Genomic DNA, 15,976 nt, shown 5'->3' on the forward strand with positions numbered 1-15,976 from the left:
GCGCGTCTCTGCTAAGTCCGTTGGACAATGGATTTCTTAAGTTCAGCCTAAATGAAAATTTAATCACCCATATTTCAGGTTTAGATCTAAAATATCTCATGTTATCTTAAATTGCAACGCAGTGCAATCCGAGTGTGAATTTCAGAATATCTTCCAGTAGTTGCTTTGTAACTACTTTGTGAGTAAAGTGGAACCATGTGTTTATGATCCGTAACTCTAAGATCATCGATCTTAAATGCCAATGTGCATAAGATTATAACGTCTCGTCTTGACAATATTTTTCAATATAGGAACTTTCCTTTATATTCAACCCACGTGGGGTGTACTTTGTGAGACCAGTACCACATGCTTATACAATTTTTTGACCCATCAGGTTAATAGTAAGACGATAGTAACCAGTTCGAGGTTTTTCTTTTGTAAATTTCATTTCAATGAAATTTATTTTAATTATCAAAATTATTGTCGAGTTACACTCTTTGTGTAAATCAAGTTGACCACATGAAGCATGTGGTGTAATCATCAAAGTAGCCCTCAGCTATTCTTTTTGGGAAGATTTCACAGAGAGTTAGTATGAATTTAGTATACCAGTGTGTGGTAATTTCATGACGGACAGGATTGCGCTACGAATGTAACTTCTTTGGGTGAAAATTGAATCGGTTGGTTGTGGTTAATTTCCTCTTGCATATGTTTCAATGTTCTTTGTGTGTTATTTTATGAATGTAGTGTTGTATGCAGTCCCCCAATCTTGGCTCCATATTTTATGTGTTCTGTAAGATTACAAACTCACAGTTTCACAATCCTAAATAAGGCACCAATTTAATCATGAATCAAGTTCAACATGCTGAAATTTTAACGGAACAGTGATCAATGTTAAAATAAATGTCCAAATACAAACTGATTTATTTCGTTTCATTTAAGTTCTCTTTATATATATATATATATATATATATATATATATATATATATATATATATATATCATTGGTTGTCGTAAGATGACTATTAAAAGAAAGATTATAATTAATGTTAGTCTGGTTGGGAATTTGGTAAGCTAGACTGGATACCTGTTGAAACAGTTGCTCAGTAATGCAGTAATGCAAGGTTAACTTCCCCAGATAGCTCACAGCTTTTAACCCGCTCTTATTGTTTTGAATATCAGCACCGCTTTCAGAGCAACTTAATGCATCAACATTACATGTTCAAGCACTAAACTGATGAAAACAGTTGTAGAAATAACAGGTCAATGTACTTATAGAAATAGGAGACCTTACTTTATATATATATATATATATATATATATATATATATATATATATATACACTCCTGGAAATGGAAAAAAGAACACATTGACACCGGTGTGTCAGACCCACCATACTTGCTCCGGACACTGCGAGAGGGCTGTACAAGCAATGATCACACGCACGGCACAGCGGACACACCAGGAACCGCGGTGTTGGCCGTCGAATGGCGCTAGCTGCGCAGCATTTGTGCACCGCCACCGTCAGTGTCAGCCAGTTTGCCGTGGCATACGGAGCTCCATCGCAGTCTTTAACACTGGTAGCATGCCGCGACAGCGTGGACGTGAACCGTATGTGCAGTTGACGGACTTTGAGCGAGGGCGTATAGTGGGCATGCGGGAGGCCGGGTGGACGTACCGCCGAATTGCTCAACACGTGGGGCGTGAGGTCTCCACAGTACATCGATGTTGTCGCCAGTGGTCGGCGGAAGGTGCACGTGCCCGTCGACCTGGGACCGGACCGCAGCGACGCACGGATGCACGCCAAGACCGTAGGATCCTACGCAGTGCCGTAGGGGACCGCACCGCCACTTCCCAGCAAATTAGGGACACTGTTGCTCCTGGGGTATCGGCGAGGACCATTCGCAACCGTCTCCATGAAGCTGGGCTACGGTCCCGCACACCGTTAGGCCGTCTTCCGCTCACGCCCCAACATCGTGCAGCCCGCCTACAGTGGTGTCGCGACAGGCGTGAATGGAGGGACGAATGGAGACGTGTCGTCTTCAGCGATGAGAGTCGCTTCTGCCTTGGTGCCAATGATGGTCGTATGCGTGTTTGGCGCCGTGCAGGTGAGCGCCACAATCAGGACTGCATACGACCGAGGCACACAGGGCCAACACCCGGCATCATGGTGTGGGGAGCTATCTCCTACACTGGCCGTACACCACTGGTGATCGTCGAGGGGACACTGAATAGTGCACGGTACATCCAAACCGTCATCGAACCCATCGTTCTACCATTCCTAGACCGGCAAGGGAACTTGCTGTTTCAACAGGACAATGCACGTCCGCATGTATCCCGTGCCACCCAACGTGCTCTAGAAGGTGTAAGTCAACTACCCTGACCAGCAAGATCTCCGGATCTGTCCCCCATTGAGCATGTTTGGGACTGGATGAAGCGTCGTCTCACGCGGTCTGCACGTCCAGCACGAACGCTGGTCCAACTGAGGCGCCAGGTGGAAATGGCATGGCAAGCCGTTCCACAGGACTACATCCAGCATCTCTACGATCGTCTCCATGGGAGAATAGCAGCCTGCATTGCTGCGAAAGGCGGATATACACTGTACTAGTGCCGACATTGTGCATGTTCTGTTGCCTGTGTCTACGTGTCTGTGGTTCTGTCAGTGTGATCATGTGATGTATCTGACCCCAGGAATGTGTCAATAAAGTTTCCCCTTCCTGGGACAATGAATTCACGGTGTTCTTATTTCAATTTCCAGGAGTGTATATATCCTTCACCCACAGTTGTCCCAGGATGGCTGAACACTCGGAGCACTTTAGTGGAGTGCTGATGAAGATTCCAAAAGACAAATCGAAATATCAAGCACTGGAGAAGATTTAAGAGTAGATATGGCGCGGCTTGACGAGTCAGGTTTTATAGTCACTGAGTAGTACGTCCCTGAGCTCGGCGTTTCCTCATTGCAGGTCCAGCCCCCGTTAGCTACTCCTCCGAGAAGCGCTCTTCTAGGATGCCGGGAGCGGGCGGCCGCCTACGCCTGCCCTCGCTGGGCACCGACTCGCCCTCCAGGTCCTCCTCTGGGGCTGCCGGCGGCGGCGGCGGCGGCGCGGTCAGCCAGCAGCAGCGCGTCGTGGTGATGGGCGCGGCGCGCGTCGGCAAGTCGGCCATCATATCGCAGTTCCTGTACGACCGCTGGCCGGCCAAGTACCGCCAGACGGTGGAGGAGCTGCACCGCGGCGAGTACGAGCTGCCAGACGGCGCCGCGCTCACGCTCGACATCCTGGACACGGCGGGCGCGCACCAGTTCCCCGCCATGCGCGCCCTCTCCATCGCCACGGCGCACGCCTTCCTGCTCGTCTACGCCATAGACGACGACGCCTCCTGGGATGAGGTGCGCCGCCTCCGGCAGCAGGTGAGCACGGCACCCCTGGCATAACCCCCGATGCCGAATGGGGCCATATGTTGTTGTTGTGGTCTTCAGTCCTGAGACTGGTTTGATGCAGCTCTCCATGCTACTCTATCCTGTGCAAGCTACTTCTTCTCCCAGTACCTACTGCAAACTACATCCTTCTGAATCTGCTTAGTGCATTCATCTCTTGGTCTCCCCCTACGATTTTTACCCTCCACGCTGCCCTCCAATACTTAACTGGTGATCCCTTGATGCTTCAGAACATGTCCTACCAACCGATCCCTTCTTCTAGTCAAGTTGTGGCACAAACTTCTCTTCTCTCCAATCCTTTTCAATACTTCCTCATTAGGTATGTGATCTACCCATCTAATCTTCAGCATTCTTCTGTAGCACCACATTTCCAAAGCTTCTATTCTCTTCTTGTCCAAACTATTTGTCGCCCACGTTTCACTTCAATACATGGCTACACTCCACACAAATACTTTCAGAAACGACTTCCCGACACTTAAACCTATACACGATGTTAACAAATTTCTCTTCTTCAGAAATGCTTTCCTTGCCATTGCCAGTCTACATTTTATATCCTCTCTACTTCGACCATCATCAGTTATTTTGCTCCCCAAATAGCAAAACTCCTTTACTACTTTAAGTGTCTCATTTCCTAATCTAATTCCCTCAGCATCACCCGACTTACTTCGACTACATTCCATTATCCTCGTTTTGCTTTTGTTGATGTTCATCTTATATCCTCCTTTCAAGACACTATCCACTCCGTTTAACTACTCTTCCAAGTCCTTTGCTGTCTCTGACAGAATTACAATGTCATCGGCGAACCTCGAAGTTCTTATTTATGGGGCCATATGTACGAGGGTAATCCCAGATGTAAGGTCTCTTATTTTTTTATACGTACATAGACCTGTTAATTTCTACAGCGATTTACATTTTTCGACATAATCACCATTTCTGTCAATGCATCTTTGTAGACGCTGTGGCAGTTTTTGTATGCCCATGCTATACAATCGCGCCGCCATGCTATTCAGGAAGTTATGAACCCCTTCTTTCACCTCGTCGATGGAGCTGAATCGCTTTCCGGCCAATTTTCTTTTAACATCTACATCTACATTTATACCCCGCAAGCCACCCAACGGTGTGTGGCGGAGGGCACTTTACGTGCCACTGTCATTACCTCCCTTTCCTGTTCCAGTCGCGTATGGTTCACGGGAAGAACGACTGCCGGAAAGCCTCCGTGCGCGCTCGAATCTCTCTAATTTTACATTCGTGAAGTCCTCGGGAGGTGTAAATAGGGGGAAGCAATATATTCGATACCTCATCCAGAAACGCACCCTCTCGAAACCTGGCGAGCAAGTTACACCGCGATGCAGAGCGCCTCTCTTGCAGAGTCTGCCACTTGAGTTTGCTAAATATCTCCGTAACGCTACCACGCTTACCAAATAACCCTGTGACGAAATACGCCGCTCTTCTTTGGATCTTCTCTATCTCCTCCGTCAACCCGATCTGGTACGGATGCCACACTGATGAGCAATACTCAAGTATAGGTCGAAAGAGTGTTTTGTAAGCCACCTCCTTTGTCGATGGACTACATTTTCTAAAGTCTCTCCAAATGAATCTCAACCTGGTACCCGCCTTACCAACAATTAATTTTTTATGATCATTCCACTTCAGATCGTTCCGCACGCATACTCCCAGATATTTTACAGAAGTAACTGCTACCAGTGTTTGTTCCGCTATCATATAATCAAACAATAAAGGATCCTTCTTTCTATGTATTCGCAATACATTGCATTTGTTTATGTTAAGGGTCAGTTGCCACTCCCTGCACCAAGTTCCTATCCGCTGCAGATCTTCCTTCATTTCGCTACAATTTTCTAATGCTGCAACTTCTCTGTATACTACAGCATCATCCGCGAAAAGCCGCATGGAACTTCCGACACTATCTACTAGTTCATTTATATATATAACTTAGGGAACAGGTGATAGTCACTGTGGTTCCAGTGGGCATAAACTCTACCAACAATACCCCTTTCCGATCCCAAAAAACCGTTGTTATGACTTCACCGGCAGACTGTGTTTGTTTAAATTTCCGCGGCTTTGGCGAAGAAGGATGCCTTTACTGGCGTGATTGTTGCTTGGTCGCAGGTGTAAAGTGGTATGCCCAGGTTTCGTAACCGGTGACAACTGAGTCCAGAAAGTTGTTCTGTTCGGCTGCAAGGTGATGAAGCAATGTGCGGGAAGCATCAACTCGTTGCCGCATGTGGTCCTCAGTCTCCATGCGTGGCACCCATCTTGCGCACACCTTCCGGTAGTTCAATGTTTCCGTTAAAATTCTGTGAGCGGTGCTTGGAGAAACCTCAGGAACCAACGAGCAGAGATCATCCAGGGTGATCCGCCGATCTTCACGCATGCTTTTCCCAACCTTCAGCACAGTCTCCTCAGTCACTGACAATCTCCCGCTCCTTTGTTCGTCGTGAATTTCGGTCCGACCAGGTGCATACTCTCTACACCACTTAACGAATATTTTTGTCATCCATGCACGACTCACCATACACTTCCATCAGCTGGCAATGGATTTCAATCTGCGCATTGCCCTTTGCGTTCAAAAACCGAATAACAGCGCGCAGTTCGCACTTGGCGGTAACATTCAACGGTAGCTCCATTTTCAACTGCTGCCAAGCCAAGACTGAGCGCCTCAGCGCGGCGTGCTCAAGTTTACACACAGCGCGTGAAGCACTCTGCATAACAGTGTGACCAACTGCCATACAAACAGAGTTCTGTACTTATAAAAAAGTAGGAGACCTTACTTTTTGGATTACCCTCGTATGTTCTCCACGAAATACACAAGAGCTAGTCACAAACTTTTAATAATCATCAACCAAGTCTTTTAGTTATTACCAATAACAGTTTTTAAAGAAATCAAAGAAACATTTATGAAAATGATACAGGAACTAGCCTCATCAACTCACTCTTCAAAATTAAAAAAAAAAAAAAAAACAGTTGTGACTGTTATAGTTTCCTATTAGAACAAAAGAGTAGATTCCGAAATGGCTATTTATGCAGAAATGACACACGATGAAGGACGTGTCCGAATGGGATGCATATCGGTGGAATCGGTGGATATGACGTACATATACAGACGAACAAATTGATTACGATTTCAGAAACATCGGATGCTTTATTCAAGAGAAAGAGCTCCACGTTTAGAGCAAGTCAATAACGCTTTGTCTACGTCTGGTCCTTATGCAAGCAGTTGACTTGGTATTGACTGCCAGAGTTGTTGAATGTCGAATAAACCTGAAACCGTTTCTTTACCAATACTTTATATTGATTTCAATCACACAGTAATCATCTTCAGCGCAAGACTACATTATGTGATCTCGTAAAATTATGTGCAAAATACAACTGCAAACGCAGGTGTTTATTGTGAAGAATATGCCAGCTAGCAAGTAAGATTAAAACTGGATGTCCACCAACGAAGACAAGCAGTAGAATCTCTCGTCAAATGCGAGCAGGCGTTACCTTGCGGAAATGTGGTCCCAGAATGGCATGACATGAAGGGAAACTAGACTGAGCGTAGCGTGCCATCGAGGTATTGCTGTGCTATAACGGCGCAGCGGATGACAAACAAAGGGGCTGTGCTTTGACAAAAAGGAAATGGTACCCCAGACCACCAATCCCAGTTGTTGGGCTGTATGGTGGGCGACAGTCAGGTTGGTATCCCACCACTGTCGGGGAGTCCGCAGACACGGTTTTGGGGCTCATACGAAGCGGGACTCATCACTGAAGACAATTTTACACCAGTCAATGACATTCCAGGCCGAAGACGTGTCTGGATGCTCCTGGACACAGGTGGGATACTAACCCGATCGTCGTCCGCCATTTGACTCGACGATCAGGGATGGTCTGGGATACCACTTTTCATAACACGACACCTTTGATTGTCATCCGCGGCACGTTTAGAGCGCAGCGGTACATCGTTGATACTCTGCGGTCCATTTTATTGCCCTCCATGGGAAGCCCTATTGGGTTTACATTTCTGCAAGATAGTGCCCGCCCGCACACGGTAAGAGTTTCTACTGCTTGTCTCTGTGGTTGCCAAACCCTACCTTTTCCAGTAAGGTCGCCCAATTTTCTCCCAACTGAGAACGTTTGGAGCATTATGGGTGGGACCATCCAACTACCTTGCAATTTTCACGCTCTAACGCGCCAGTTGGACAGATTTTGGCACGATTTCCCTGAGTGGGACATCATACAACCGTTTCAAGCAATGCCAAACCGATTAACTGCTTACATAACGACCAGAGGTGGACGTTACTGGATTGTTGTTTCTCTTGAATAAATGATAAAATTTTTCCGATATTGTTATCGTTTATTTGTCTGTAAATGATCCATCGATTTCCATGCCATTTAGATAATTCCGTTGTGTTGCCTCTTATTTTTCTTAGCGTGTACAGAATTTTACAGAACGGACGTGAAGGCTACTTAGCGACACATCAAGCTGTTACTGATTTCGATAAAGCTTTTGACGTTAACAGAAACAAACTATGGGACATACTGATTGGAGCTGTGTAACCTATTCATCTTACTGAAGATGTAAAAAGCTTAGACAAAGACACAAAAATAATGATAAAAGTTAGCAATAATAACACTAAGATATCGTAAGGGACTCAGACAGTGTTGTATCCTGTCACCAACCTCATTTAATGTGTATGTACATGATCTGATTCAGAACTGAATATAGCTAGTAAACCCAGGTATGCAGATTAATGGAAATAAATGTCACTATTGTTATGAATGGAGATGATGTAGCAGTTTTGGAAGAAAGTGGTGAGTTACAAAAATCATATATAAATTGTCTCTCTGGGAAAAGAGAATCCAGGGTATAACAAAATGTATGGCTTAAATTACAGGACACATTCCTCTCACGTAGACTAAGAAATTATGTCACATGAACATGGGTCTGGAAATGCTTTGTTTCCCACATTACAACTCATTTTCGCCAACTCTTTATCAGCTGGCTCGTTAACTAATTCTTATTAACTAAGCTTTATTTTCTATGGGTAATCAAGTCCAGTGGCAGTAGTCGTACTGGAAGTTCTTAAGAGTGAGCAGTCGTCTATCTAAAATAGACGCAGGCTTCACAAAGTACAGTCAATGCCGCAAGGTGACAGATATTGCAACACTTGTCTCTACAACTGAGTGGTGCCAGTTATCATAACACTATTGCATATGCTGGAGTATTTGCTCAGCAGAAGTAAGTCCTCTTGCATCGCTGTAAGTTTTCCAGTTAGTGATGGAAGTCGTATTCTGTGACATCGTCTAGGTAGGTCAGGACTAAGAATGCTTTCAGTGATTTATCTGCCACAAGTTGTAATTTTAATCAACAAACCACCAACGTGTAGCTCTAACTGTATCACTCTTTTAGGTCTACCTTACTCATAGCAAGTTGCATCTATCACTTTGTATTCGTACATACAATACACCCAGTTTGTACCTGACCTTTGCAAATAAGACTGCAGCACCAGGATTTCCTGTGGGCACCCCTTCTCCGCCACTTTATCTAAAAACAGTAGAACCTCACATACATCCAAATTAATCTGGACACCCTGGGCTGGGCATACCATGATCCTCTATCTTTGGCGGTGAATGAGGTGAACCATCAAATTTAGCGTGTAGTCATTTTTGTAAATCAACACCTCTCCCATTCTTATCTGAGCGTACTTTCTCAGATCTTCCTATTTCATTGGATAGGGATTGGTGCTGAAACATTTGTACCATGTGTCGGCAGTTGACACGAGGAACTGGACCTCTACGTAATGTCATTTTCAGTCGATACTGATTCCACGGTCATGACACAATGGGAAAAAATCGTAAGACGAAAAAATAATTAACATAAAGTAATGAAAATTCGGGAATACATTTGTCTACTAACATATTAAAGTGATTAACACTGCAAGATCACAGGTTAATGTGTGTGTGAGATAAGCCACTGTAAATGTGAAATTCTGGTACATTAATGACCTGTGTAACCACCAGAATGTTGAATACAAGCATGCAAATGGGCGTGCATTGCGTTGCACAGGTGTCAGGTGTCAGTTTTTTGGGATGGCGTTCCATGCCTGTTGTATCTGTTTGATCAGTACAGGGAGAAACCAACTTTGATTCCGTAAGGAACCGTTGTGCAAAGCGACTGTACACTATAAGGAAGGAAGAGGCATACAGCAATTACCCGCATTCTCATTAATTTTTATTATTCTTGCAAAATCTAGATTTGTGCTGTAAATAGCCATCTTCAGTGCATTTGAGTCTGTTGAATTGTAACCCAGATTCAATGGAATGTTTATTTACTGCTGAAATCTAGATTTACAAGAATAATAAAAACTAATGATATTGCGATTGATTGCTGTGTGCCTCTCTTTCAATAAAGGAACGGTTAATGCTAATTGAGGGTGACGCTGGAGTTGTCACCCGATGATGTCCCATATGTGCTTGATGGGGGACAGATTTGGTGATCGAGCATGTCAATGCGACATGTCGACACCCTGCAGAGCACATTGGTTGACAAGAGCGGTATGTGAGCGTTCATTACCCTGGCAGAAAACACCCCATGGAATGCTGTTCATGAATGGCAGCACAACAGGTCGAATCACCGAACTGAAGTACAAATTTTCATTCAGGTTGGGTAGGGTAACCATGAGAGTGCTCTGCTGTTATATGAAATTGCATCGTAGACAATAAAACCAAGTTTAGGTCAAGTGTTTCCATCACCCAAATAGGGTTTTTTGCAGGTCCTCAAGTGGACACCTTGTAACCGAAACATGGCCGTCACTGGCACTGAGGCAGAACCAGCTTTCATCAGAAAACATAACGGGTCTCTACTCTACCCTGCAAAAAGCTGTTGTTTGACACCACTGAAATGTCAAATGGCGGTGGTTTGGACTTAGTTGAATGCGCAATGTGTGCATCTTGGCTCGGAGCTACCCTTGAAGTAACCGATTAGCAACAGTTGTGACATTGTGGTGCCAACTGCTGCTCTAATTGCTGCTGCAGAAGCAGTACGGTGAGACAGAGCATAAGCCGAACACGATGGTCTTTCCCCCACAGTAGTCCCTGTGGTCATCCAGAGCCCAGTCTTCTTATGACCATACATTCCCGTGACTACCGCTGTCTACAGTCATGTACAGGGGCTACATTCTTGCTAAGTCTTTCTGCAGGATCGCAGCAGCAACATCCAGCCTCTTGCAGCCCTATTACATCTCTTTAAAACTCAGCGACATATGGGTGTGTGTTTTGTTCTTAGCATAAGTTAGTCTAAGTAGTGTGTAAGTCTAGGGACCGATGACCTCAGAAGTTTGGTCCCTTAGGAATTCACACACATTTGAACATTTTATTACACTCGGTGCATTCGGTCGTATTTATGGAATGATGTTATTTTATATAGGGGAAGTTGGGGTATAATCGGCTGTGGGTGTGAAACCAGGAACTCTCATTTTTGTTCCTTAAACAATGAAGACAACAGGAAACTTCAGTACCGTCATGAGACTTGGTGGCGTCAGACGCGATGTTGTTGAGCAAAATGATTTAGTAGATTTTTGTGGTTCTGTATCTTACATTGTGATATTTTGTGTTCAGTAAGGAACTTAAACCATCGTATTAAAATCTCAAACCGGTAATACAATGAATAATACTTTTATCAGGTTTTATGAACATATGTCACATTAAACGTTTCTTCATCTTCTTTCTTATCCAGGAGTAATTTTATAGATGTGGTACAGCTGGGGTAAAGCCTGGTACAAGCAGTGGGGTAAAACCGGCACTGCCTGATATTACCCCATGACTTCGTTACGTATTACTTATATGTGTGACGTAAGAAGTATATGCTTTTAACGGTGCGCTATTTGTGTGTACACGTTTTAATTTTATAATTTAATATAGAATTTACAATTATTTTGCGCTAGTTTATGGATTATTTTTGTCGCTATAATTTGAATAATTATCCCTTATTGAATAGGAGTATTTTCAGTTGAGAGGGGACCATTAAGTGCTTTATACTCTCAGGAAATGAAGAGAGGACTTAGCAGCCATCCGGGAAGAGTGGCGACCCAGTACCAAATGGCTCATTTGATTGGAATGCATATACTGCAACAACAACAACGCAAAATGACCTATATCGATTTAGAAAGACAGGTATTTTCCCACTTGATGCAAATGGTGAGCAGGACTTTGCGCTGTTAAATACAACAGAAAGAGTAATGCAAGATTCCCGGGAAACAAAAGTGTCAGTTATTGTTTGTTCTCCGCATCCTGGCGCGCCCACTGATTTACAGATACAGCCTTCGTTCGCCGTATCACCAAAGAGTGTAAAGCCAGTTCCTCATTACGAAAGACCATTCTCAACCAGATGAAGACGAAAACGCGGCGTGATCGCGCAGTCTTCCTACAAAAATGAATTCAATGTCACAAAAGCGCCTTCCTAGCCGGTTAAAAATTTATTGAAGAATTCCGGGTCTAGAGCATAAAAAAAAGTCGGAACAGTCTGAAAACGTATGGGGAGAAAGCTATTCTGAAGATGAGAATGAAATGTCTTGTCTTCTTTACAAAGAGATCTACTCATAAACAAGAAAATCAGATGATTGAGTAATGTATTTAAAATGCGAGAAGTGGGCCCATGAGGATTGTACAGAGATGATGACTTGCTTGATTGTAGCTGTGTCCCATGCATCAGACAGAAAACATAAAATTACATTTTCCGTTTCTACCCCACAGAGTACCTACTTCTACCCCAAGGTATGGGTAAACCGTATATTGCATAGTGGCGAGTTACATTTAATACAATTTAAACCATAAAAAAAATCTTCATAGTTCATATATGTTGCTCATTCCTCGTTTATCCTTCACTCAAATAAATCTGAAGTCCCAACAATGGAAACTGTCATTGTCATCTTGCTTTCTCCATAGCTAAGAGATTATACCCCAGTTTCTCCTAATTATTGTGTGGTTTTTGCTTATTTTCGAATTAAGAAGTTTGTCAATGTACACATTTGGCATATATTGGACTACTTGTTAATTTTAGTGTTTATTACGAGCACGAAGAATGGACGTGTGTCTGCTATACAAAATCATGGGTAATAAAGCACGATTTAAATTAACTCATTAATTCAGGATTCTTGCTATGTCTGATCATACGTAGGGTAAATTTTTCAGTTGAACACCTGCTTTTTATCCCTTGGATGCATGAGCGTCTTGAGTCGCGAAAGGGAATGAGAGGCGTCTAGAACACCCACACCACACCAAAAATAAAAAAGCGTTTCATAGAACACTGATATCAAAGTTTGGTGGTTTGATGCCACATAATAAATAAGGAACTACTTAACATGATACTGTGAACTTCATTTTAGTACATAAAATACAAAATTATAAAGTACGTTATGATTCATCTGAGATTATACGAAATTTTTGGGTTATACCGTGCTTAAACAGGAATTTCTTCTCATGAAAAATACTATTTTACAAATAATTACCTATGTTTTTGTGAATATTTTTTGTGCATTTGTTGCACGTTCCATCGCTTTTTCTGCCTAATCTATGTGGGCACACGGAACATCTTTTTGGTGATCTTTCAGTTCTCTGTTGGCGAGTAATGTCACAACTTGGCATGGCTTGCAGAAAATTCTTTTGGAGGTGTGAGTTGTTACATTTTGCCCTAATTTCTTGAGGAAAATGCTCCTTTCTTCAGAGCTGCCTTCAAGCTAGTTGGCTATTGCTGTCAAGATAAACATAGTATTTATGGGTACAAATGTCCACATGGCAAAAGGCCACCTTCTTGACGGTCTCTGGCTTCTGGTCAGGAAAACCAGTTCCTTATTTAGTTTTGTTGTTAAGTAAAACTTCTCTGGCTTCATTTTACCTCAACTGTGGCACTGTGGTGCAGAGATCTGAGCTGTATGGCATTTTTGTTTTTTTGGGAATATAATTTAGTTGTAAAACAGTCATCAGGATCGTATGATGAAGATAAAAATTCTCTGGGTCCGGAAGCCTTCATTACTGGTGCGACTTTCTTTTGTTCTCGGTTCGATAACTGTAATCTTTTTGTAACATAGTTCTTCATATAAAGAAACACTCGTGAAAAAATTAACCGTAGTAGAATTTGTTGAGGTTTCTCCAATTGTGTATTTACTGTAGCAAAAGCAACACAAGTTTATTTTGTTTTGTCTGGTAGTTGTCCAAAATATGTATTCATCTTCTCAGATGTAATATCTGCCAATTTTTTTCTTGCTACTAGCAAAGCGCCTACCATCTAAGTTAGTACAATGAGTGATCTCCTCTAACATTCCTGGCGAGGTAAAATAATCTCATGCATTATTAGAGTGACAGTTACAATAACTGCTACTGATTGAAGTCCAATTTTCATGATACTGTGTACTCGAAGTGATTGCGTGGCGGTGGTGTTATATTCCACTGAGTTCCACACCAACCAATAAAGAAATCATTGCTTCTGTAGCCTGCCTTTCCTTTGACGGCTAGGAGGCACGGATTCACTCTCTTCGGGACCAAAGGTGAATCACTATCATCTTCGTGATCAAAAAGAGCTTCAATTTCAAGATTTATTACTTCAAAATATCTATTAATTATGCTGACTTCAGACGACGTTCTTTTTTCTTCTCACTGATGATATGGGATCCATGCTATAAGTGAAGAACAGAAATATCTTCCGTAACTATTCTGTCCGTGAAACTGAACTTATGCTCACCTGAAGCAGTTTTGCCGTAAAGAAATATAATTAAACTCCAAAAGAACACTCAGTTGCAGCTTCTGCGGTACATCTGACTTTTACACGGTGAGTGTAGGAGTACCAACGGTTAACTGTTGTAACTAATCTTGCCTGTATAAGGTGCCATTCCGACTAATAATAGACTACTCGAAAGATGACTTGTTAGCAAGGGGGTCTAACCACTATCATGCATTTGGTGTGTGAAATTACAAAACTAGTAAAGAAAAATGATTAATTGGACTTGCAGCAAATAATGTTTTCCCTTAACGAAGTCGATTGCATTCCCAAATATTATACAGAACGTGAACTAAAATAAATAGTTTTTAATACATTTTAATGGTGAAATGGAAAGTGTCCGGCTCCAAACGACAGCTGTTATGCACCTTGTGATTAAAGTGAGTGCTGGGACTTTGCGATGTCTTTTACAATGTACTAAAAAACTGAACAAGTCTCGAAATCGTATCTCATTTTGTTATATCATGCGTATAAATATTAGGAACTGTCCCTGTTTGTATCGACACTTCCCGCAATTCGTAAAACAAAAAAAAAACAAAAAACAAAAAACAAAAAAACAAAAAAACCAAACTCAGATTCGTATATCGAAACCGATCAATGGTGGCAGGGAATGATTTGACAGTTTAAACTTTATTCTTCAGATTGAAGGTACTATATATACTTATCACAGTAAATATGAACTGCATGCAACGAACTGTCGCTTAGTTAGCGTAACTGAGCTCAAAGTGTGAGTCAAACATCCGCAGACTCTGCTTGCTTATCGAATGTAGTCTCAGTTATGCGACTGGATTTGTGGTTTCCTGTCAGAGAGTTCACAGATGGTAGTAACTGGCGGAAAGTCATCGAGTAAAATAGAAGTCAATGCTGGTGTTTCCCAATGTAATGTTAGAGGACCTCTGCTCTTATATATATATATGAGCAGCCGTCTTAGGTTGTTTGCAGATGCTGTGCTCGTTTATCTTCTAGTAAACAAAAGATCAAAACTAATTGCAGAACGATTTAGACACCTATTTGGCACGAAAATTAGCAATTGACCCTAAGTAATGAAAAGTGTGAGGCCATACATATGAGTGCTAAAAGCAATCCGTTAAACTTTGGTTACACGATAAATCAATCAAATCTGAAGGACGCAAATCAACTACATACCTGGTTATTACCATTACGAACAACTTAAATTGGAAAGAACACACAGAAAATGTTGTGGTGAAGGCGAACCAAAGACTGCGCGCTATGGGCAGAACAACTATAAGATACAACAGATCTACTAAAGTGACTGCCTATACTAGTGCTGTGCTGTGTGGGATCCTTACCAGGTAGGATTAACGGAGTACATCGAGAAAATTCAAAGAAGTGCAGCACGTTTTGTGTTATCGAGAAATAGGGATGAGGGAGTCACAGCCATGATACAGGATTTGGGCTGGAAACCGTTAAAACAAAGGCCGTTTTCGTTGCGGGGGCATCTTGTCACGAAATTTCAATCACCAACTTTCTCCTCCGAATGCGAAAATATTTTGTTGAAGCCGACCTACACAGGGAAAAACTATCATCATACACTACTGGCCATTAAAATTGCTACACCACGAAGATGACGTGCTACAGACGCGAAATTTAACCGACAGGAAGAAGATGCTGTGACTTGTAGATGATTAACTTTTCAGAGCTTTCACACATGGTTGGCGCCGGTGGCGACACCTGCAGCGTGCTGACATGAGGAAATTTTCCAACGGATTTCTCATACACAAACAGCAGTTGACCGGTGTTTCCTCGTGAAACGTTGTTGTGATGCCTCGTG

At 42.7% G+C, this 15,976-nt stretch overlaps 1 protein-coding gene across 1 annotated transcript in view; it reads left to right on the forward strand.

Moving 5' to 3' along the window:
- The first annotated feature begins 2,984 nt into the window (after window positions 1-2,984).
- Window positions 2,985-15,976, forward strand: part of LOC124798061 (GTP-binding protein Rhes-like) — a 57,369-nt gene continuing 44,377 nt past the window's right edge. Inside the window, exon 1 of the mRNA XM_047261293.1 lies at window positions 2,985-3,386. Coding sequence (XP_047117249.1) covers window positions 2,985-3,386 — 402 coding nt within the window. The remainder of the gene's footprint in view (window positions 3,387-15,976) is intronic.

This window comes from Schistocerca piceifrons, chromosome 1 (assembly GCF_021461385.2).
Source record: "Schistocerca piceifrons isolate TAMUIC-IGC-003096 chromosome 1, iqSchPice1.1, whole genome shotgun sequence".
NCBI lineage: Eukaryota > Metazoa > Arthropoda > Insecta > Orthoptera > Acrididae > Schistocerca > Schistocerca piceifrons.